This window comes from Pyrgilauda ruficollis, unplaced genomic scaffold, assembly GCF_017590135.1.
Source record: "Pyrgilauda ruficollis isolate IOZ18807 unplaced genomic scaffold, ASM1759013v1 scaffold34, whole genome shotgun sequence".
NCBI lineage: Eukaryota > Metazoa > Chordata > Aves > Passeriformes > Passeridae > Pyrgilauda > Pyrgilauda ruficollis.
In genome coordinates, this window is record NW_024524822.1 from 7005645 (window position 1) to 7030365 (window position 24721).

The following is a 24721-nucleotide window of genomic DNA, read 5'->3' on the forward strand; positions in this document are numbered from 1 at the left end:
GGACAGCACTTACTCCTCCACCCCATCCATCATTGCACATTTGCAGCCTTTGGTGCACCACCAGAGAGGTTTCAATGGCAAAAGCAGTGCTATTTTAGCAAAACACACTTGGCACCCAGGGGTTCTTCCTCTGGAGGGAATCCAGCCAGAGCTGCTCTCCTGAAAATGCTCTCCTGAAGCTCTAGCAGGGCCCAAAGTTGAGCTGCAGCATGTGGTGCCCTGTGGTCCTTCCAGGGCTCAGACAGAGCTACTGAAACCTGCCCTGTAAAAGGTTGTGCAATGGTTCCAGTCCTGGGGAATGCCCTGGCACAGTTACCACAGGTGTGTGCAGGCTGTGGTGTGTTCACTGCAAATCATTGTGGGTTTGAGGTTTCCTGAGGAGGAGAAATCCTTTCCCAGTGCGAGGCTTCATTCATGATCTCACCCGTCACTTTCCAGGAGCAGAGATGTGAGCCAGCACAAGGAGACAGAGATTAAATTGGTGTCTTTTCAATGTTTTCCAGGCCTCCCACTCCCATGTTTGACATCATGCAACACAGATACAAGGACCTGTGGATGGAGGAGCAGAGAGCCCGGACTAGAGTCCAGCACATGGTGAAGAAAAAGGTGGGAATAGTCCAGCAATGCTTTCCTCTGATGTGCACAGCACCACTGGGCACAACCCCTCACTGTCCTACCCCACAAGGGACAAATGGACTGCTCCCAGCCCTGGGAAGGGCTCTCAGCTGGGAAAACACCCCCCTGACTACTAAAGGGCTGATGAAGCCTAACAAAGATGAGCATCCCCCTGCCAGGCTGTCCTTTGGACTTCAGCTCTGCTCAGGTGACCTGTGACAGTGGCCACAAGAAAGGAACAAGCAGCAAATGCTGAAAAGACAGCCCCAGCCCTGAGCCTGGCAGGGTGAGGTTGATGCAGCACCCACAGCAGCTGTTGGAGTGTAAGGCTGTGCTGTTAAACAAACCAGCAATTGTAATATCATTTAAAAGCAGCCAATGACTGTTTTATTAGTTAATGGCTCAAAGAAGAGTCGGGCTAATATGGTAATGACCAATTTCAATGGGCTTACTGCCATCACAAACTGTGCTTTATAGTTGAAGTGCAGGAATACAATGTCCTTAATTAGCAGCTATTTTATGAATACACCAGCCGGGGACGTTGGAAAGTGCATCCCTACTTTATCTATTAATGACTAATGTTTTTAATCACTAAGTTGCAAGCTCCCAAAGCCTGCAGCCACCAATTACTGAGTTAAGCAACACAAACCTGTATCCTAGACCACAGAGCAGACAGATACTAAGGGTATCCAGGTGCCTGCACTGGCTTGTGCTGGGATTATTGAGCACTGTGACCTGAAATTAATCAGGAGAGCCAGGAAACCCCAGCATGGTGGGGGTGCTGGAAGTGACTTTCCCAGTTAGGGATGAGCCATTGCTATAGCTCAGGGCTTCCAGTGGGCAGCAGTCACCTCCCTGGGATGCTCTATAAACTGAGAGCTGACAGCTGCTCATGTGTTTTAACTATGAGCATTGGCTGCATGGACATGGAAAACTCCCCAGATCATGGAATTGTGATCATCACCCCAAAGCAACTTCTGGCCTCGTCCATCCCAGTGTCACTGCATTGTTTGACACAGAGCTGATGTGCATGGCTGTGCAGCAGCTTGAGCCACTGGTGTTTCTCTTTGGCTGCAGAAAAGAGAAGTGCAGCAGTTTGAGCCATGGGTGCTTCTCTTTGGCTGAAGACAAGAGAAGTGCAGCAGTCTGAGCCACGGGTGTTTCCCTTTGGCTGCACACAAGAGAAATGAAGCAGTTTGAGCTATGGGTGTTTCTCCTTGGTCACCACAAGAGAAGTGCAGCAGTTTGAGCTCACTTGTGTTCACCTTTGGTTGCTACAAGAGACGTGCAGCAGTTTGAGCCCACTCTTGTTCACTTTTGGCTGCAGACAAGAGAAGTGCAGCGGTCTGAGCCCTGGTGTTTCTCTTTGCTTGCAGATCGGCGAGGTGCGCGAGAACCGCACCACGTTCCTGCGCACGCACCCGCTGCCGGTGAAGGAGGAGTCCTTCTGGCACCCCCGGCGCTACGAGAAGGTACAGGCCCCCACAACCCATCCCCTAACCAAAGACAACTTTCTGGGCCTCTACAAGCACCTAATTGAAATCAGGGACACTCTCCAACCTTGCTCATGTGTCCCAATAACATCCTTAGCACACAATGAATGAGGTTCTTAACTCAGAGCTCCCCATGGCCCGGACCTTAAAATGGTCCCAGATATGTTCAACCATCAGCCCCTTTTGAGCATCAGGGTGGGATGTTTTTTGCCAGCCATAAGTCCTGGAAGAGAGGCAGCAGTTGTCCAGACAATAACATTTTTTAATGTCACAATTTTTCTGTCACAAGCTTCCTGAGATGAGAAACATCTTTTTATATCTCACTGTCAGTACAGGGGTGGCCTTTGCTCTACAAGTGCCCTACACAAGCAGGACAGTCACACCTGCATTCAGGGACCCTGCCATTTCATCAGCTCTCCCCATAACTAATTCACTCCACACCAGATGTTTCAAGAAGCTTTTCCACCCCAGGATTAGAGTTTTCCAGAAAGCTTGCACTCTTGGTACCTCTCTAAACTACCTGATTGACAATATTCACCCCGAGACAAAGCAAAGGGTCTGGCCAGGTTAGAGATGTCCTTGACACTTCCTTTAATTGATCCAAGTAAGAGTAAAGGTGAAGATTTCTTGTTCTAGTGATGGGATCTAAACATCTCCCTGAAATCATCTGTGCTACCTGCTGTGCTCTGGGTCCTTGTTAGAATTCCATTAGCTTTGTTTGTGGTGTAAATTATATGGAAACTTCCCAAGAAGAACTAGGGGGGATTTTAGGAGAGGGGAAAGAGCTGGACCAGTGGAATGGAAAGGAGACACCAGAAAGTGAAAGCACTGAAACCCTGCAGGGAATTTTTTTTGCAGGGGCCAAAACCATATTTGGCATTGATAGACACCACTGCAAAAAGCTCTCAGCTCTCTGTCCTGGACCTTCTTCTGGTGGGGTTATTTTTTTTTTGCCACTCTGTTGATTTCTAACCACAGTTTAAACAGCAAAGAAGCCCTGTGGTTTCCTGAAGGTAATTTACTTGTACAAGTTGGAGAGTTTTGCCCAAGAAATGTGCTTTGCACCACCTTGATGTATTCCTCTCCTGTCCTGTCTAAGAGTGCCCGATTAGCATATGTCAGTAATCATTTATCCCCACTGCCTGTCAGCTCGGAGCTGCACGGCAGCGCGAGAACATGACCGATCGCTGTTAAACAGATTGTGAGAGTCACACGAGATCCTGGGGCAAGCCTCCTCTTTAGAGCTCCTCTCACCCCAGACCTTTCCATCACTGCTCATTTTTCAGCCTGGGTTTTGCTTCGTGCTTTCCCTTTTGTTTCATCCATGGCTGTGGTTGGGTTCCTGCCCCAGCTGCAGCTCTCAAACCTTCAAATCTTTCCTTCTTCTCTTTCTCCTTTTTCTTCTTCTCCCTTTCTCTTCCTTCCCAGAAGTGGCATCCAGGGAGGAGGGACAGCTCACTTTGCACAGCCTCTGCAGATTTTCCACACTCCTCCTTTCTCATTGCATTACCATGGAAGGTTTGTCTTTCCCCAGTTGCAGATTTAACAGGCACAGCCCACATTAGAACTTGGATCAAGGAATTTGTTACTCACTTGACCTTCAGTGCATGGTTTCCTCCATGGAAAAATAACTCCTCTTGAACATCCATAAATGTTTACCCAATTAAAAGCAGTAACAACCTGGAGGAAGTTAAGGATTCCCAAAGATATTTGGTGGTCTCCAAACTGTTCTTTAACTACTCCTCTAAAGGAGGGTTCTACAGAGATGATGGAATGGTTTTGAACGCCAGACTGACCTAACTCAGGGACTCCAGGAGTCAATGTCAGTCCCTCCTTTACTGAGGTGACAAATGGCCAAAACACTGCCTCTAATCCATGTAAAAACTTCGTCCTACTGTGCAAGAAGAATGTGAAAAGCAACCACAAAAGTATCACCTCGCAGAAAGCTTGTTAGCACACTCCCTCTTCATATTTCTTTGGTGGCTTTGTCCTGCACTGACCAGTACAAAAGATGCTCATGACTTGGGAAATACTTCAGACCCTGGGCAAGAATATTCAGAGACTCCATTGCCTGGCCACAGCCTCACTTTAAACTTTATTTCCATGTGCTCCAAGGCAGGTGTGAGGTGCAGGAGTGTGATATTCTCAAGCCACCCATCCTTCTGGTCACTCAGTCACCTCATAATAACACCTTTCAGTCTGCCCTGCTCTGGGTCTGAGGGGGGCAACACCCACATGCTGAAATAGTTATAATCCAAAACAGGGGCAGCAGGAAGGTGAGATTTTGTTCTTTAGGCCCATAAAAATCATCAAGAATGATTTATTTTATTCCGACCGTGACCCCTGACAGAGAGCAGCAGAAACTGGGCATGGATATCTCTGCTGGCTCTTAAACTGGGCTTTCCATTCAGTCCCTGGCACCATGAAATCTTGCCCAAGAATTGGAAGAGAAGAAAACAAAGGAGCTTTTCCCTCCCCACTAATTGCATCTGCTTGCTCCCTGCCTTGCTAGAGCTGCATGACATTACATAGTCATTCAGTCAGTAAAGTATGGACAAATTGACTATATTTTCATTTGGATTTAGGTTTCAGCCCCACTGCTTTAGAATAATGGCCCACACTGTTAAGCTAACTGGGTGATTTGCAGGCTCTCCCACACCGGGTGCTCCTGCTGTCTCTCTGCAGGACTGACCTGGCCCGAGGTCTCCTGGGCCCCCCAGCTCACCCAGGCAAGCAGGTCACAGGGAGCCAGTCCTGTCCTGATGGGCAGTTCATTAGGGAAAGTTGCTGCATCCAAGTGGCTTTTTATTTATTTTTTTAACTAAACCAAGCAGATGTTAACTCCTTACTCACCTCAGCAAGATGCTTTTACTGCCCTCCTCTTCCTCAGCCACTCCCAAAGCAAACAGCCTCTGCCGTGATACAATTTCAGGGCTCAAGTTTTGCCAGCTTGGCTGGGACTGTGCCCCAAAATTTAATTTATTTGTAGATGTGGGACCACATTCCCGGGGGATTGTACTCCCAGGCACCCAGCATGGACATAAGTCATAGAATGGTTTGGGTTGGAAACGCACCTTGAAAATCATCTTGTTCCAACCCCCCTGCCATGAGCAGGGACATCTTCCACTTGACCAGGTTGCTCAGAGCTCCATCCAGCCCAGCCTGCAACACTTCCAGGGATGAGGCAGCCACAGCTTCTCTGGGCAACCTGTTTCAATGCCTCACTACCCTCACAGGGAAAAAAAATTTCTAGTATCTAATCTAAACCTACTCTCTTTCAATTTGAACCCATTCTTCCTTGTCCTGTCACTCCAGGTTCTTATCAATAGTCTTGCCCCATCTTTCCTGTAAGTTCCCTTCAGGTCACCCCAAAGCCTTCTCTGTTCCAGACTGAATAATCCCAATTCTCTCAGCCTCCTGTCCCTCACATTTGTCCTGTCCCTGTGTCACTCCTCACCTGCTGTCTCAGGCAGAATTGTGTCAGCCAAACTCTGGGAAGGACACTGCTGCCCAAAGGTAGCATGTCCACCTGTGCCAGGCCAGGGTGAGGCTCCAGCCACCTCCATCTGAACGTTTGATAGTCACTATCCAAACCAGTAAGTCAATGTTGGCCACCCCCAATATATTTCCAGGGCTCTATCAAGTCAAGAAGGATTCAGGCAGCAACAAAGCAGCAACACAGGACAGAATTCACCAATGTGTCAAAACAGCTCCGCGCACCTCCTGTCACTGACACACACCAGGGTTCTTCCTTTGCTCATTAGAGAATCCCAGCTCACAGACACACTCAGGTGGCTTGTTTACTTGACCAAGCAAGGGGAAGGAAAGGAAATGCAGCAACTTTGGACAAGACTTTTGTCACCGTGCGCTGCCTCCCTGAGCAGATGAAACGCGCGGCGCGGATGCGCGATATGAATAAGCGATAAGCAATTGACGAGCAAGTGTTCGGGTACCTTGGCAAAAGACTTAATTTGCAACCTGGCACAAAATCAAAGGCTCTGTCAACGGCTGAGCGGCTCTCCTGCGTACGCCTTGCATTACCTGGGAAAGCTCTGTCAGGTAAATTTCCACTGAAAGTAATTAGAGGAATCCCCACTGTATAAACTTTGCAGCAAAAATTCTGGGCTCCGGAATTTGATTCTCACCAGGGATCCGATATCTGCTCACAGCCTGATCCTTCGTCAGAATTAACAGCTGAGGTTTAACACGTACACACAAAAATGTTCTGCATTTTTTTTTAATGCCTTACCTCTATTTTTGTCTATGGAGCTGAACTGACAAGCACAGCTCATGTAATCTTGCAGCTGTTGTCTTGTCAGAAAAGCCACAGATTCTGCTTAAATAACCTGGGCTTGGTACGCACAGCACACAGGGCTGGCTGTTCAGGTGCAGCATTGGTCCTCCTGGGTTTGAGGGCAGAAAAACTTCTGGGACATGGAGTGCTATAAAACTCATCTCCTGGGGCCTAAAGAGTGCTTAAATAATAAAGCAATGAGTTCAAGAGCTTCCTGTCACCACACTACCAGATCAATCCTCCCTTCAGCTGGGACTTTGGCTGACCAAAAAGAATTAAAATCAGTGTCAGCTGATGGTTGTTCAATGGCCCAAGTGACACGAGCTGGTGGCTCCCAGCCCTGCAGTAACAATCCAAAGCAGCATCACTGGCCTGTGGCAGGCACAATGCAAACAGAGACCACAACACCCTGCGGGGCTCCAAACAGGCAGCACAGACTCAGCTGCCCTGGGCATGATCCCTGCACATCTCCTCTGGGCCCACAGCCACTCCATGGCTAACTGCAGGCTCTGGGCCCCTGTCACCATCACTGCATTTACTTGCAGATTCTGGAGGTTTTCTTGATTTTGCCTCCACAGTCAAAGATTCCAGCAATACAATTGATCAAATCACAGCAAAGCATTTTCATGAGCCAGGTTTTCCCACTATCCCTTGTGCCCTGAACACTCAACCTCTCATCCCATCCAATGTTGCCCTCTGTCACAGAATATTTTGGCTTGGAAGGAATATTTAAGGGCCATCTAGCCCAGTTCCCCTGCAGTGAGCAGGGTCATCCTCAACCAGATTGTGTTTCTCAGAGCCCCATCCAACCTGACCTTGACTGTTTCCAGGTATGGAGCATCCACCACCTCTCTGGGCAACATGTCCAAGTATTTCAACACCCTCGTTGTAAAAAACTTCTTATATCTTATCTCAATTGACGCTCTCTTCGTAAAAACCATTGCCTGCCATGCTCAGCACTTCCCTCAGAGACAGAGTGACCATCACTCCTGTGCCATTTCCATTGCTCTGACATATCCTGATTGACACAGGAAAACAACAGCCTCCTGTGCAGCTGTACAGCCTCGATCATCTCCAGGGCAGGCCCCAACTACAACCAAGCCCCAGCAGCCAGAGGCAGCACAAGGAAGAGTTGGCAGCCAATTCCCATTGCTCTTCTGGAGATTCTCACCCACGAAGGAAGAGATTTTGGGTGCTCACAGCTTGTGGCAGGGTGAAACCACACACGCTGTGTTGGGTTATGGGTGAGCACCTGCCATTGCTGCCAGTGCACAACTCCATGGAAATGTGTTTTAAATGGGTTTGGGGTTTCATTCATGGCCCCGTTCTGTCTTCTGCAGAGATGCTATTTATCAAGATAACTTTAAGTAAAACTCTTGCCTGGCATGAAAAGGGTCAGGATTCAGATGTCAAGCACACGAGGTCAGTGTGAAAGCTGCCAGCTCTGGTCTGACCCTGAAACATCTGCCAGGGAGGTGGGGGGCACACTCCAGGTTACAGCTCCAGTGCGTTAATTCTTCTTTCCTCATGCTGTTGTCCAGACCAAGTGACCAGTGAACCCCAGCAAATATCTGTGGCTATTATTTTCAGGAAGAAAAAAACCCACAAATCTCTATAGGACATTAAATACAGCAGCCCAAAATCTCCAAGCACTGTTTGAAACCTTCCTGGGCTTGAAGCAAATAAAGATCATTTAGCCCAGGCTCCCTCATCCTGCATTTCTCTCTGTTCTTAGAAAGGTGGGGAGAGAAAAATCAACCCCATTCGTTAAGCCAGTTAAGCACGCTCCTGGCAGGAAAAGCCACATTATTTGTAACCCTAATAATCCAACACTCACCTCTGAGCACAGCTCATCTTGGACAGAATAACGTCTGTTTTAAAAGTACCTGCCTCTCTCTAACTTGTCATGGCATTTGTTGACAACCCTATTGAAAGCCGCTCTCGATGCGGCTGTGAAGGATCTTTCAGCACCTCTTTCTCTTTCCTAGACAGTTTTTGAAAGGGAGGGGAGAAAAAGAAAAAAGCCATCAATACAGGGGGAAAAAGGCATCAGCAGCCAACATCGGCTGATGAAGCGCCTCACCTGGGCCCCCAGCACACCGCCTCCAATTAAATCAAAATGGTTTGTTTTTAATGGTCTTTTACACTGACAAGTGGGCTATCATTCCAGGCCTAGAGAGCTGTCAGGGAGCCGAGGCAAATCCTCCGTTGATAATGCCCAATGCTTCCAATTAGGAACCGAGGCCGCTGCTGGCGCACTAACGATTCCCCAGCCTCCCCAAGGCCCCTTCGGCGTTGGCTGTTTGGTCTTGGCTCTTCCTCCGCCGCAAATTACTGACACAAAACGGAGGCGCCCCGGTGCCTCCTCACCACGCCGGGCCCCGGCCCTGTTGGATTTAATGAGGCGATGGAAGTTTTTGCGGATCTTTCGCTAAATTCTTTTCTTGTTTGACAGCTGCTTGAGTGTTGACCTTATAAAAGATTTAGTGTTTCTCATTATTTTCTGTCAAGCTTTACAAGCGGTGGCTTGGCGGAAAAATCATTTGCATCTCGATGCGTGCGTGCGCGCGGGGTGGGTTTTTTTATTTTATTTTTTATTTTGTCTGTACAGGGATGCTCGGCACGCTGAGCGCAACCTACCCCTCTCTGTATTGTTTGTTTTACTCCCTCCTCCCTCCCTTTCCTGAAAAAATCCACTGTTTTGTGTTGTTTTGGAAGAAAAAAAAAAAATAAGCCCCAGGATTTGTTAGACTCCTGTAAATGAAGGAGGTTTGGGAAAGGAAAAAAAAAAGAAAGAAAGAAAATAATAGAGATTGGTTTCCTGTAAAGTGAGCACAGGAAAGTGTTTTGTCACCCGCTAAAAGGATTCGATCAAATGGATGATGGAGGAAGCAGGCTGAGTCCCGGTGCAGCTTTGTTGTTAAAGTGAAAAATGGTGCAAGGCTGGGGAGCTGCCTGGAGCAGCTGGGCAGAGCCAGGCAGGTGCTGGGAGAGGAGCAGGGACAGCCAGGTCTCCATGGATCCTTCCAGGCCAGGGGGAGAGCCTGGTGCTGTTCATTACTTCCTTCAGGCTTCTCCATGGGTTCTTTCTCAAGTCACTAGAAAGCATTAAACACAGCTCTAGTAACTAAAACTCCCCCCTTAAGCTGAGCTTATTTTGCACCCACGGTGGCCCAGCAGCCACAAAACCCTGCTCAGTCTCTGGGGTTTGCTGCCATCAGGGGAGCTCTGACCTCCCTGCATCTCACCTGCAATTTATCAGCCCTCAATTAACACACATGCCTTAATGTGTCCTCCAATTTAACACATCATTATAACTATGAAACTCTAAAGATAATACCCTCCAAATACATATTAAAGTTTTAGGAGTGGTCATTATTTTTCTTGCCCCTCTAATTCTGTGAAGCAAACACCAACACAACGCCCCAGCTGCAAGGGTCCTGCAGGTTTTCATTTGTCAATAATAAATGAAACGAACAGCAGCAAACATTGCTCCTCAGCAGCAGCTGGAGCCCATGGCAGCTCCATCATCCTGCAAGGAAAACCTTTCAGCTTTTTCCTACAAGCCATATTCCTGTCCTGCTGCAGCCAGTGCTCCAAACAAAACCCTGGCATTAACAACCCATAACTGCAGCAGAGTAATGACAAAGATCATCAGCTGTCTCTAGAGGAGGTACCTTTGGGTTCATCATTTAAAATAGGAATTAGAAGAATCAGAGATGAGGATTCATCACTGGCATTGACTGCTCAACACCAGTCTCTGTCATAAAAAGACCTTTGACCCAAGGACACCCTTATCTGGACTCTAATGACTGGGAAGGTTTCTCATTTTTTACAACAGCACTTGCCCCTGTCCTACACCTGGTGCTCCCCACTCACTCATGCTCAGGGCAGGAGCTGGCATCCCTCACAACTTCCTCAAGGCTCTGCTCACTTTAATTACTGCCAGTTGTGGCTCAGTGGGACATTTCTCACCCAGGAGCTTTGTACCGAGATTGGAGTGAATAAACTGCTGTTTCCTCTCCTGTGGCATCACCCCCATCCCAGGCAGAAATGTCCCTGTGCCCAGTTCCCAGTGCTGGTGGATGAGGGAGCATGACAGGAAGGCAGAGGAACATTCAAGAGAAGCAGCTCAGCTGTCCCTACCTGCAAGCACTGGATTTTTTTCTAAACATCCCAGCTGCAAAGGAAAAACTGCTGCATCTTTAATGGCAGGTTGGAGTTGGAACAAGCAGGGATTGTCCCTGCCAGCTCTCAGGGGTTACCCACCTCCTGCAGCAGCCCCTGCTTCTGCCTTCCCCACCTCTCCCTCCCCAGGAGGGGTTATGTCACTGCTGCTATTTGTGAGAAAGCAAAAACATCCAGAAACAGCTGTCTGAAGTTAGGCACTCAAATGCATATTTAAGTACCTGAACGCCTTCCTCCAGAGAGGGGGAATAGCTAAATACGCTTTGTTTGTCTTGATTAATGAGATCACTAGCAAGCTTTTCAGGGCAAAGACTGCTCTGTATTTTTACATATGCAAAACCTGACATCCAGCCAGCCTGAGCAGGGTGGATGGGGGAAGTGGGAGGCAGCTCAGCACAGGCACACAGGCAGATGTATGGCACAGGGAATTGTGCTGGGAGCCCCCCATGGAAAACACCACAGTCCCAGTCACTGCATCTGCCGTGCAGGTTTGCTGCACACAGCTGTGTGTGAGCCCCACTGCTCACCCCAAAGGGCCCTGGCACCTCTCTACCCCCAGATTACTTCCCTTTTGTTTGTTGTCATGGGCATTTTTTCACCCTGTCCTCACTCAAAGGTGATTCCTGGGGAGATGCTGCTTTTTTTTGTTTTTAGGGCAGGTCATGTAAGAGCCCCTGACCTCACCAGGGACTTCTCTGGGAGCTCTGAGCCCATCCTGGCCCCTCAGTGAAGCACCCAAGCCCAGTGCTGTAGAAAACAACTCATATTTACTTCAGGGCCCACCTTAGGGCACTGCAGCCTTTGAAAATGTCAGACAACAAACACACCATAATAAAACTATAGGGTCTTGATGCTAGAGCAGGATCAGAATCTCCTGAAGTCAATCAGAAAGCTACTCCTCATTTTAAGCAGGTTAAGTGTTTAACTTCAGCTGGAGACACATCTCCCAGTCAGGCAAAAGCCCTTGTGCAATCTGCAGTCTCCTCCCTGTCTGTGCTTCAACCTATTTTCTGTGGCTGGCTCCTGGCTGTAACCAATCCTCTCTCTGCTCCTTTCCTCATAGGCTGAGCCTCATCTCAGGACTTTTCCAGACCCTGAATCCCGTCAAAAGGCTCTCAGTGCCTCCCACTGAGGAGTGCCTGTGAGCTGTCCCCTTCCCCAGAGGACCCCCACAGCAAGGATGGTGCTGGGCACAGCCCTTGGACCCTGGGATTCCACATGCAATAGACTTTCTCTCAGGTTTTACAGAGTTATGCTAATGCAGATATAGCCAAATAAATCATAAATATAAGAGGAACAATTCTGTCTCAGCCTGTTCATTTCTTTGTGTCAGGTGCACAGCACAATCCTGATGATATTGGGAGCAGGGCAGTGCTCACACCAGCACAGCCCCACAGAAAGGCAGGACAGGCTCCTTCCCTGCTGGTTCTGGACAAATAGATTGGATACAGCCACATCCTAGCTGATATCAAATCTGTAATATCTCATCAGGCCTCATTTCTTTGCCAGAAAAGCTTCCCATCAGTGCCTGATTCAGCAGAGCCATTGCCTGTGTGAAGGAATTCAAACACCTGCTTTGAGTGCTCTGCCAAACTGGGCCTCACCACAGGCACTGCCTCTGCTCTGAGGTGGCTCCAGCCAGCTTCACTCACCCTCCAGCAGCTGCTGGTGCCTGCAGTCCCTGAGGGCTGAGCCTGTCCAAGCACTCACTGAACAAACTCAAACTCTACCAACATCAACTCAACCCACAGGCTCAGTCAGGAACCAACACATTTGGAATCCATCTTCCCCCAACAGAGCATTTCACTTCAAGTAACACTTGGTTAAAAGTGCCATTATTTAAACTGTGGATCTCCATTATCACTAAAGGAATAATTGATATCTCTTACACAGTCTGCTTCTCACATCTACCATTACAGCTCAGAGTTACCAGCTTTTTAAGCCAATCTATCTCCCAATTTTCATATTCTCTCTCCCATTGGTACTTGGAAGGCTCAGGTGTGTTCACCCCAGAGCTCTGGGAGGTGGCATCTGCTGTGCTGGGCAGCCCCAACTGCATCATGAGCTCAGGTGGATGTGCCAGCATGATTTTGCCCCCCACACCTTGGCACTGGGATTAGCCCAGCCACCAGCAGCCAAAGGACATGAAAAACCCACACTGAGCTCAGGGCTCAGTGCCCCTCATATTTCCAGCCAAACCTTTAACCCCAAACCTCAACGAGAAGAGCTCTTTATAACATTACACTGCATTGCTCAAGATGAAACAGCAAAGTAAATTGCAAAGTCAGCTTTTATTTTTACCCCTCAGGACAAGGAAGGCTCCCCAGGAGCTGCTCCAGCATTTCCCACACCCCTCCTTAGGGTACCACTTGTACCTCAGCCTGCCCTTTTATAAGGAAGGAGCTGTAACAAACTCCCCCTGCCCACATCTGAGCTGAGGGAGGAACAAAATCACCTGCTCCACACTGGGAAAACCCTGGTACCTGGTTGCCTCTTTTTGGTACAGGCCTCTAAATAAAACCATCCAAAATAGTGAGGGGGATAACAGCAGGGCTTGCCAAGCTGGCAGAGGTGGATTATAACCAGAGACCTTCCCCACCTCCCCAGGGAAGGAGGAAGCTGGGCCTTAAGTGACTTGTCTTGCCAAAAATGACACTGTTTATGAGAGTGTGAGAAACCCAGGCACGGGGTTTGTCCTTCTGCCTGCTGGGAGCCACATCCAGCTCTCAGCCCAGCCACAGCATCCCTGTCCCCCTGCAGCAGCCACCGAGGTCCCTGGGGTGTGCTCAGAGAAGGAAGCACGTCCAGAGAGTCCTGCCGGGCTGGGAAGGGCTGGCACAGAAACAGTGTGAACCAAACCCCTGCAGAGCTGCTGCTCGGGACAGGAGCAGGAAACCAGCAAAGAAACCAGAAACCCGAAAATCATCCGACAAATCAACAAAGTACGTTCAGGAGACACCTCTGAGTGCGGCTCAGAGCCGACGGATCTGACCACGAAATGCTGGGCAAGGTGGTGCCCCAAACGTCCGTGGTGTCACAGCTCGGATGGGCAGAGCCTGCCCTGGCACCCACCGCCCCCCGGCCTGCCCTGCCCGTCCGAGCCGTGAGCCCGCGTGTCCCGGCCCCGCGCCGCCCCCGCTCCTTGTCCTGCAGTGACACCCACCGGTAACGGGCTTCCACCGCCGCTGCAGCGGCCCCGGCTCCTCCCCGGCTGGCTGTGCCCCCCTTGCTGCCTCTTGCCCCCACCCCGAGCCCCCCTTTCTCTCCTGCCGGTGCGTTTGGTTACCGGAGCATCCCGGCGGAGCCCGAGCATCCCTCGCTGTTCCTGCTGGGCTCGGCCTCCCGAGCACCCAGCCGCCCTTCAGGAGGGGTTCCTCCTTCAGCCAGACCTTTCCAGGACAGCGGGCTGTGCAGATATTTCTGGATTAACCCTTGCTCAGTCACCGTCAGAGCTCAGCAGCCCCTGGCGCAGCTGTGAAGGGGCTCCGCAGCCACCCGGGAACACCGGGGTCAGCCCTGTCCCTTGGCCCCAGGGCCAAACCTGCGCTGGTGACAGGAATCAGGAGAGCCCAGCACCCGGCAGGGTGGGAACAGCAGCTCCCAAAGCTGCCACGATCCTAAATCCACACTGGATTGTGACTGAGGCTTGTGAGGAGGTGACTGTGAATGCAGTTGGCATAAGGGGTCTCCTCCTGGCTGATTGTTTGGGAATAGGAACAGTCTGAAAATCGGGGTTTAAGGGCAGGCACACAGAGGGAAGGAGTGTGCACTGCTCCGTGGTCTGTGCACAGGATTTCCTGTTTCTGCTGGGAGCCAAAAAAAATCCTTGGATCCCCACCTGTCCAGGGTCTGGTGATGTAGGACATGGGCAGAATGGGGCACATTTCTGCCTTGGGGAGTGTAGCTCTGAAACAACTTAATAAAACAATAGCATTAATAATAATAGTAGTAATAATAATTTTAGTGTCATTAGAACATGAGTAGCAGTGCATCTGTAGCTGCTGGGAGCCCCAAGTGTGGCCTAGGAGTGACATATGTGCTCCCAGGGCCTTGGCTGGGCATGGCACCTGCTCTGGGAGAAGGGCTGTACACCACAATCAAATACTCCCAAAACCTTGCACATCATCAGGGAGTTGGTCTCATCTGGGTGCTTTTTTCAAGAGCAAGCCTCACCAGCCCAAACCTGTCCCTGCATGGCTGATCCAAATCCTGATCCTAATCCCACTCCCAGCCCTGCTGCCTTTCCCACTCCCATTCCTGGTCCTAAATAAAACCTCAGCGCTGGTCCTGATCCCAGTGCAAATTTCCAACCCAAATGTGGTCTCCTGGTTGAACAGGGAGGCTCCCAGAGCCCAAGAACCAACACAAGCACTGCCAGGAGCTGCCAAACCCCATCGGGGTCTCAGCACCATTTCTCACCAGCACCACTTCCTGCACACCCATTGCTCTACCCCGGTCCAAGGGGACACTTGGCCCAGCCTCGTGGATGGGGGACACTGCAAAACTGACCTGGCCCCCATCCACATCCACATCCCGGCTCTCTGTGCTGGGGGGGAGACAGGGCAGAGCAGCAGCAGGAACCCCTCAGCAGGGGCAGGGAGGCTGAGCAGCCCTCAGCACGAGGTGGGGACAGGCTGGGACCGGGGCTGGTGATGCTGATTTTGTTCCTGGGCTTGTCCTCCTCTAAAGTTCTTTTGTTCCGCTGCCCCGATCGCAGCCGGCCCCGAGCTGCAGGGCCGAGGGCAGGAGGTGCTGGGGGCCCTGCCTGCGCCGCTGCCCGACAGCTGGCAGCCGGGCTTCCCCAGGGGGGCTCTCCCCTCCTTGGTCGCCTCCAAGCTGCCGGCCAAGGGCGGCTTTGGAAGAGGGACAAGATGCAGCTGACTGGCCGGGAAGGTGGGAAACAGAAGAAATCGAGTATTTGAGAAATAACCAGCGACATCGCTTTAAAGTGACGCAGCTTCACGCACCCGGCTGTGGACATTTTCCTATCGCCGCGGCGAAGGCTCTATCCACGGGAAAAACCCCTAAATAAACCCTCGAGGAGACAGCAGCCAGTCTGACCGCCAGGAAGGTGGGAATCCTGCGTGAGCCTCTCCAGCCTGGGAGAACAACAACAGCAAACCCCCGACGGGGCGGGAGGGAGGAAAGTTGGTGTCCCCGGCAGAACCGGGCAGGACGGGGCAGCTCTGCCTGAGGCCATCGGTGTTTTATTTAAAATGCGATTGACGGCAGAAAAAATCCGCTCAGAGTGCGGTCCGTGCCCAGTTGCACCAGCGGGTACCGCGGCTGGGCGCTGGCAGAGCGGTGCCCGCTCCTCGCCGCTCCGGCAGCGCTGGGCGGGGGTCGCGGCTGCCCCGGCGGCCCCGTGGACCTCTCTGCTCGGCCACAACCGATTTCCAGGGCATGCAACGAAATTCGCAGCTCCGAGGCTCATCTCGGGCTCAGAGCAGCCGCCTCAGTGCTGTGGGTTTTGGGAGGTTTCGGTGCTTTTTCGTTCCCTTTTTTTTTTTTTTCTTTCTATTTTTTATTTTTCCTGAATTTTTTGTTTTTAATTTTAACGCCCAGCAAAACTTTCCCTGCTCGGGAGGGAGCGACAGATCAGCTAATTACGGGGGGAAACGCACAGAAAGCAGTAACCCCTCGATAACCCACCCAACCCACACTCCCCCTCCCTCCGCGGCTAATCATCCCATTAAGAGCCCCATCAGCGGGATAATGACAGCAAAAGAGGGCGGAAACCGCCCGGAAAGCGCGGGGATCCGGACCACAATTAATTCCCGTTAATCAAGCCCCGAGGTGTCGCCTGTTGGGGAGTGACATCCCCCAAAACGCCGGGCGGCCAATGGGCGCGTTCACACGGGTGGGTGGGGGGTGCGGGGGTCCCCCAGCCGGAGCTGCCCAAGTTCAGCTTTTTCTCCCCATTTCCCCCGTTCCCCCCCGGGGAGGGCGCGGCTCTCCCGCCGCTGTCCGAGGTGCTGAAGGCACCGGAGCGGCTCCGGCGCTGTCCGAGGTGCTGCGGGCTCCGGAGTGACTCCGGTTTTCCCCCCGGAGCTGTCCGAGGTGCTGGCGGGGAAGGGGGGCGCCGCGGCGGCCCGGCGACTGGCCACCCCCTCCGCCCTCCCCTCGCCCTTCCCCATTGATTTCTGGATCATTAAGTGGTTAAGGCGCTGCGAAGCCTTCACTATCGATCGCTGCCTCCCCACCTCCGGCTGGGAGCCCCCGGGCTGCCCCCCAGCCCCGCGCCGCCGCCGCTCCGGGCACGGGTGGGGTGGCCGGGACCCCGGGTGAGGTTGGGGTCCGTCCCCCCTCACCCCACCCCCTTCGCGGCCAAAGTTTGACTCTGCCTCCCTCTCCCCCCCTCTCCTGTCTGTCTGTGAGTGCAGCTGGGCGCGATGCTGAAGACGGAGCAGCCCTGGATCTAACGCGCGGCGCCTCGGAGAGCCTTGCAGCAATTGTTGCCCGGATCCCAGACTGCTGGCACCCACCGCCCCCCGGTTTTCCTTTTCACCTTGTTTTTATTTTTTTCTTTTTTTTTTTTTTTTTGTTTTGTTTTTTTGTTTTTCCCTCCTGTTATTGTTAATTATCATTATCAACCCGCTTCCGCCGCGCCCTCCCCGCCAATGCCCGTGTGAGCGCCGGCACCTCGCGGGGGCCATGGAGGGCTCCACCGGCTTTGGGATCGACTCCATCCTCTCCCACCGAGCCGGCAGCCCGGCCGTGCCCAAGGGGGACCCGCTGGTGGGGGACGGGCGGTCCCCGCTGGAGCTGAGCCCCCGCTCGGAGGGCAGCAGCGGGTGCCCCTCGCCCCGCTCCCCGGGCCGCGAGTGCCTGGAGGCGGCGGCGCCGCGGCCGGGCCTGGATGCGCATCTCCAGCCGGGACAGGTCTCGGCTCCCTCGCAGTCCCGGACCGTCACCTCCTCCTTCCTCATCAGAGACATCCTGGCCGACTGCAAGCCCCTGGCAGCCTGCGCGCCTTACTCCAGCACCAATGGACCTCACGGCGGGCAGGAGCCGGCGGGCAGGATTCCCACCAAGCCCGGCGAGGATTTTAGGGAGAAAATGGAAAAAAACACCAGCAGCTCCTCATCGGACTCGGAGTACAAAGGTAAGAGCGGCTCAGCCCGCTGGGCTGTGCGGACCCGCAGCCTGCGGCGGCCCGGGAGCCTCCCGGAGCTCTGGGATCTCGCTGCCCCGCTCAGGGCGGGTCGCGGCATCGGTGGCCCCCGGAATGACCGAGGGGTCCGCGCCAACTTGGGGAAACTTGGGGGTTCGGGGCTCGGTGGGGCTCGGCCCGGTGGAAGGGGTTGGGGCGATCGGCGCTTCATGGAACGCGCCCGGGGGATGCTCCGGGGCCGCCTTCCGCCGCAAAGATCCGGCTCTGCCCTTCCACCCGCCGGGAAAGGAGCAGCGGAGACGGATTTCTGCCTGCTGGGGGGGAAAAAATTGAAAAATAAAAAGAAAAACCAAAACAAACAAAGCAAAACAGAACCGTAATAAAATAATCACGTAATTGCCGGGTATTTCCTCTGCTCCGGTGAGAAACGAGCAAGCCGGTCGGCGGGGTTTGATTCGATTGTTGTTATTTGGGTTATTATTTTGGAAATCGTTCAAAACCGAGCAGTGCAGACAGGGAATCCCGGGCCGCATCCACAGCGCCGGCGGGGCGTGGGGGGGATGCGGGGGCTCAGCCCGGGCCGGGGGCTTCGGCCTCCCGGGCCCCCGCAGCCCCTTGCCGGCCTCCCCCTGCGGCAGTCGGGGCAGGGAGAGGCACAGGAACAGCACGGGGGGTTTGGGGTCAGACCTCGCCCCCCGGAGCAGTTTATCCCGGCTGCCTTCTCCCACCCCACCCTCATCACCTCTGCAGAAACTTTTCTCCGGGAAAACTGTTCCGGCTGTTTGCGAGGGAAAGGAGAGGGAATCCATCCAGCCGGGCGGAGAACAAGGAGGTGATGGCATCTTGTGGGGCTGCTGAATTTGAGGGGATTGGCAGGAAAAAAAGAGGGACAGGCTGAGCCCCGTCCCGGCTACAAATGCACCCTGGGCTCGCCCGGCGCCGCTGGGCTGAAATCTGATTCATGGAGGAAAAAATATTCACCCAACTAAGCCTCAAAGGCGGCGGCAGGCTCTGGACATCCAGAGCGGGATCCACTCAGGCTCTGGACATCACGGGGCGATTTCCACTCCTAACGAAGGATGGAGCCCGGGCTCGGGGCCGGGGCTGGGAGTGCCCCGGGGGGAAGCATCGGCCCCAGCGCTCTGCGGGGCCGGCAGCGCCGCGATTCCCTCCTTGGCTGTTTGTTGTCACCCGGCCCGAATTCCTGCAGCTCTTCTCCCCCCGCCCCAAATCGCGAAAGAAGCGAGGGGAGAGAAGAAAAGCGTGTTCTCTGCAGCTCCTGAGCTGGCCGAGCCCGGCCCGACTGTTCGGCTTTGGGTGGGGGTCGTTTCCCGGAGCCCCTCGGCTCCTCTCCCGTCCCAGCCACGGCCACGCTGCAAATGCCGTTTAAATGGGGGAAAAAAATCCTTTAAATTGCTGGGGAAACACCGCTTAAATGGGGCGCAAAAAAAAAAAAAAAAAATTCCACTGCTTAAATGAAAGGGGAAAAAGACTGTCGAAGCGGAGGGAAAAAGAAAAACAAACAAACAAACAGAAAAAAAAAACAAAGAAAAAACCCCAAAAAAAACCAGTTTAAATGGGGAGGAAACCACAGTTTAAATGAGGGAAAACCCCTGCATCAATGGAGGAGTGAAGATCCCCGCTCCCAGAGCGATCCTTTTTGTGCCGCTTTGGAAACAGCCTTTCCTGGGGCAAAACGCCCCAGATTTACTCCGCAAAGGGGCTGCGAAGCTCGGCCTAACCCCCGGCGGCCAAAGTGCCGGAAAACCCTAAAATACATATTTTTATATGTATATATTTATTTTTTTTAAGCTAGGGGTAGCCAGGGGCAGGTCCGGACCGAGCAGGGAAGCCGTCGCCGCCGTTCCTGCGGCCCTTTGGCGAGCAGGAACTTTTTTAGGAGCCGAGGATCAGCCCAGGGGCCGGGGGGGATTTTCCTGCTCGGGATGCGAGAGGCCAGACCCGCTTTACTTCGCGAAAAAGTCCTACAAACTTTGGGGCCGTTCCCGGGAGAGAGCGGGGCCGATGCCCCTGCCCGCTTCCCCGGGAACCGGGGCCGGATCTCCCCGCCCAAGGATCATCCCCGGCTCCTTCTGCCCGCTCGGCCAGAGCCAGGATTTCTGGTTGAAGGGTTTCACTCCCCGGTGGCTCAATTAACCGGATTATTGTCTTCCTACAGAGAGAAATCAGCTCGCGTTCGGCTCCAGCCTTGTCCCTGCTCACCCCCGCCACCAGCAAATTTAACATAAACCCCTGTAAAAAAACAAAATCATAAACACGAACGCTGCCGATTTGTATAAATCGAACCTATTTGCTCCATAATCTCTTCCAGGAGGGTGGAGAAGGCGAGCACAAGCAGGAATTTATTTTTCCCCTTTTATTTTTGTTGTTGCTCCGTAATTTTTCCATCACCTTCCAACATTTTGCGGCGTAAATTCCCGCATCGCTCCGCCGGCGCGTATGTACCGACCGCGCTAACGAACCGCCACCAACCCCTCTCATTCGGCCTTTTTTAAAGATAAATAACAGCCCGGGCAGGGGTTTGTGAACTCCTTTCCTCAGTATTTCGTTGTACGCCCTGGAGAAGGGAGGTTTGCTGCGTGCCCCGGCAGCATCCCCGGGAGGACGGAGGCTTCTCCTCGGAGGGGAGAGACAGGACCAGCACGGCAACATTTCCCTCCAAAAAAAATGTGAAATGTGGCTCGCAATTTACGGGTTTGAAAAAAAAATTAAAAAAATCAAGCACCGAGAAAGCTTTTGAGTTTGGGGGAATACGCCCAGAGGAAGGTCCTGCCCCGAGAGAAATGAGGGGGATCGGGGGGTCTGGGCAGGAGGGCGGCGGGGCCGGTTCGGGGGTTCTCCCGGCACAGTCCGGCGTTCCTGCTCCGATCCCAGACCCTCGGGACGGGGAAAAGCCGTGCCCGGCTCGGGGAGCCCCTGAGTTCCCCCTGGCAGTCGGGGTTAAAATTTACGGGGGTGCAGAGCAAACGTGCCTTGAGCCCCGCTCGGAGCCGAGCCCTGCACTGGGTCACCCCCTGTGCTGAGGGTAATTCCCTTCCTGCTCTGACCTGGCCTCTTTTCCTCAGTGAAAGAAGAAGGGGACCGAGAGATCTCCAGTTCCCGGGACAGTCCCCCGGTGCGGCTGAAAAAGCCGCGCAAAGCCCGCACCGCCTTCACCGACCATCAGCTGGCCCAGCTGGAGCGCAGCTTCGAGAGGCAAAAATACCTGAGCGTGCAGGACAGGATGGAGCTGGCCGCCTCCCTCAACCTCACCGACACGCAGGTGAAAACGTGGTACCAGAACAGAAGGTAAAAATGCACCGTTCCCTCCTGCCCACAGCGCCGGGATCCCGCCCTGCTCCCCTCCCCGGCCGCGCACCCCCAAACCAGGCAGGGCTTTTGCACCCCACAACCGCCCTGTTCCGCCGGTACCGGGACAGGAGCGATGTCCGGCTCGTCCCCGCCTCTCCCGGGGCTTTTTACCCCAAAGCCAAGGGGAGAAAAGCGATGCCGAGGCAGGGCGGGAGGGGGCAATCCGTGCCCCCAGCCCCGGAGAGGCAGGAGCGGGCTTCCAGCTAAACACAACAGCATAACACATCGGCCCATTAATAATAGATACCAATTACTGCTTTGGGCATCAATAATTAACACCCTTTACAGTAATTACACAATTATTATTATGATGAATAATTTACTGGTGGAAATAGGTTTAGCGCTTCAGAGACAAATCTGTGAAAGGGCTGGCGACGCGGTGGCTTCGGTGGGTTTGTCCCGACAGCGCCAGCCCCGAGCATCGCCGCCGCCACCAAACGAGGAGCAGCCCCCGCCCTGTCCTCTCGCTCGTTCCAGGGTTTTACCCTCCCTCCCCATGGTTTCCAGTCCCGCTTCTCCATCTGCAAAGATCTCCCCACGTTGGGGCTTTGGGGAAGTTTAGGGGCGGCGGGGGAGGCTGTGATCATCCCTCCTCTCCCCAAATCCCTCCTGCAAGGACACGCCAGAGCCGAAACTGAGCTCCCAGCCCTTCCCCAGCCAGCCCGGCCCGCCGGCGGCGTGATCCTGGGGCCGGGCTCCTCCACGAGATCCGGCACACACACATGAATATATATATTTTTAATACATTTTTATAGATATATACATGCCTATACCTATATACGCATATAAAAATACACCCTTACATACACACATCTATATCTATATATATGTGTGTTTAGAGACACATGTATATACATACATATATATATAAATGTATATATACACACACACATATATATATATGCCGCAAACGAATTCCCCGAGACCCTGCCCCACGCCTGTCCCCCCGCGGGACTCCCGCAGCCTCCCGAGCGGCCGGGCCCGGCACCGGCAGCCCCGGCCCGGGGAGAGGGTCCCGGAGCATCGCGGTGATCGCAGCATCCGAGCTCGGCTCACGGATCCCCCGTGTCACCCTCGGGTCGTGTGACAATCTGGGATTTACATCCCCAGGAAGAGACTGAATTTCTGTCGCGATTTTTAGCCCCGGGATTCTCATCCCGCCATTGGGTCCCAGCCGGGCTGTGGCTCCTGTGCTCCCGGGAAAGCTCCGTGGGAGCTCACACCGGGACCGCCAGGGAGATGAGCTCCCTGCGCCCATTAACGGGGTCTGCATCCCGTCCCGTTAAATCCCACCATATCCCGGCCCATCCCTGCCCCACAGGAGAGGCCGGCCCTGGGAGCCAGCGGTGGGAGCGGGGATGCTCAGTGAGAGCAGAGCCCGGGGAAAGGGGGTGTGCAAAGGGTAAAAAGAGCCCGGGAGCGGCTTTGGGAGCATCCTCCCCTCCTTGACCCCTTCTCTCGACTTGCCCCTCCAGGACCAAGTGGAAAAGGCAGACGGCGGTGGGCCTGGAGCTGCTGGCTGAGGCTGGCAACTATTCAGCCCTGCAGAGGATGTTCCCCTCGCCCTACTTCTACCCGCAGAGTTTGGTCTCCAACCTGGACCCCGGCGCCGCCCTCTACCTGTACCGCGGACCCAGCGCACCGCCCCCCGCCCTACAGAGACCCTTGGTGCCCCGCATCCTCATCCACGGACTGCAGGGCGGCAGCGAGCCCCCGCCGCCCCTGCCCCCGCTGCCCGGCGTCCTGCCCCGGGCAGCGCAGCCCCGGTGAGCCCCGCCGGGCCGGGGGGCTGGAGGGGGCCACCCCACACCTCTGGGGCCGCGAGCAAGAGACAGACTCCCGCTCATCCCCAAATATATATATATATATATAAAAAATTATAAATGAAACCACCCCCTCATTTTTTTAAAGTAATATATAAAGAATGCAAGAATCAAAGGACAGGCTTGGCAGGACGGAGCGGGCAGAGCTGCCCCTCACCCCGCGGGGCACTCGCCACCTTCACCCCCTTGTGCCCCCGACGGGCAGCGGGGCCGCTGCGTGTGCCCCACCTCGGCACGGGATGGGGCCGGATGCTCCGGGGGGGCTTCGCCTCTCCGCCCCCTCCCCCGGAATAATCAGGAGAGCCGAGCCACACCTGCCACAGGGGGCTCCGGGGAGACCCCTCCCCGCTTTCTCCGGCTCCCCGAGCCTGGGGCAGCGCTCCCGCCGCCGGGAGGGACCGCGGGGTGGCCCGGGCCGGTGGCCCCAGCGAGACTTTGGGACGTCCGTAACTTAAATTTAAACTTAAAAAAAAAATTAAAAAAAAAGAAAAAAAAAAAAAAAAAAAAAAAAAGCGGTGGAATGTAAATACGGTGCAAAATGTATATGAATTATTTATTTGTGAACCCTGAGGGCGTATTTGTGTAAGTGATTCTTGTCAGTCTGTATCCCGGGGCCGGCCCGGCCGGGCTGGGGGCGCGGGGCGGGGGGGCTCGGGGCGCCGCGGCCGCTCCCGCTCCCCCTCTTTTTTTTAAATGTGGAAATAAAACTTCTTTACAAACAAACGGGTCTCGCCTCCGCCGGCCCCTTCTTCCCCTCCCGCTTGTTTGCTCTGGCGGAACGGCCCCGCTGAGGGAAAGGGAAAAGCAAAGAGGAGTTTTCCCACCTCCCATCGCACGGAGCCCCCTGCTCCCCGGGGCTCGGTGTCCCCCCGGGGCTCGGTGTCCCCCCGGGGCTCGGTTCCAGTGCCGGCATGCGGGACCGGCCACGGGAGCGGCGGGGGGGAACCGGGGCAGCCCGGAGCGGTGATAGCCGCGACTCCGGTGAATTAATAACGCTAATCTTAAGTGTATAATTGCCTAAAGTGCTTTAAATGATCGCTTTGGAAAATGGATTGTTTCCACCCTTTAAAAGTGTCGCTCATCTGGCCGCGGCCAGCGGGCCCGGCAGCTGGTGCCCGGGACAGCCGGGCAGCGGCTCCCGGCTCGGGGAGCCGACAGATGGGCTGCGGCTCCCCCCGGCCCCGGCCGCTCCCCCCGGCGGGCCCGGCTGTCTGCGGAGCCCCCCCCGGCACCCACCGACCCTCCAGATCCCCCTCCCCGGCTTCCCGGGCCGGGTCCCAGCGCGGTGCCCCCGGGCCGGCTCCGTGCCGGGAGCTTTGCCCCGGAACCCTGAGCCCCGCGATTGTCGGCTCGGCCAAATGCGCAGCCACGCCTGGGGGCCAGAGCCCCGGCCTTTGTGGATGGGCCGGCTCTTTGCATGTGAATGGCGGAGTTTGGTAAATCCCCGCGCCTCGGCTGGGCGAGGAGGAGGAGGAGGAGGAAGGGGGGGGTCGCTCCCGGCTCGGGGTTAATGAAGTGGGAAAGGAGTCTTTCAGAGAGGCCTGCAAACAACCCCCTCCCCGGGCAACAACCCCCGTCCCAAATCCTACATGGATTGACTTAAACCCAGGGGATAAGTGCTTTAAATTAATCTCATTGAATAAGAATGAGGCCAAACAAAACTCTTTAAAATCATATTAAAAATCTATCAAAGGACAACTTGCAGTGGGTGTGCTTTTCATTTTGTGAGCGCAAAGGCAAGGAGCATACAGCAACCTTCCTCCCATTTACACAGCAGGAATGTGAATCAAAGACATTCTCTAATATTTAATTGTCCTTGTAG

The 24721-nt window shown here is 54.0% G+C and overlaps 2 protein-coding genes across 2 annotated transcripts in view; both read left to right on the forward strand.

Moving 5' to 3' along the window:
- CFAP77 (cilia and flagella associated protein 77) overlaps positions 1-11755 on the forward strand; it is a 57180-nt gene extending 45425 nt beyond the window's left edge. Inside the window, exons 4-6 of the mRNA XM_041475180.1 lie at positions 504-606; positions 1992-2087; positions 11654-11755. Of these exons, the coding sequence (XP_041331114.1) occupies positions 504-606; positions 1992-2087; positions 11654-11722 (268 nt within the window). The 3' untranslated portion in view covers positions 11723-11755. The remainder of the gene's footprint in view (positions 1-503; positions 607-1991; positions 2088-11653) is intronic.
- Positions 11756-17244: 5489 nt separating this feature from the next.
- Positions 17245-22846, forward strand: BARHL1 (BarH like homeobox 1). The gene is made up of 3 exons (XM_041475166.1): positions 17245-17695; positions 20791-21013; positions 22552-22846. Exons 1-3 carry the CDS (start codon positions 17245-17247, stop codon positions 22844-22846), a joined length of 969 nt encoding a protein of 322 aa, XP_041331100.1.
- Positions 22847-24721: the final 1875 nt, after the last annotated feature.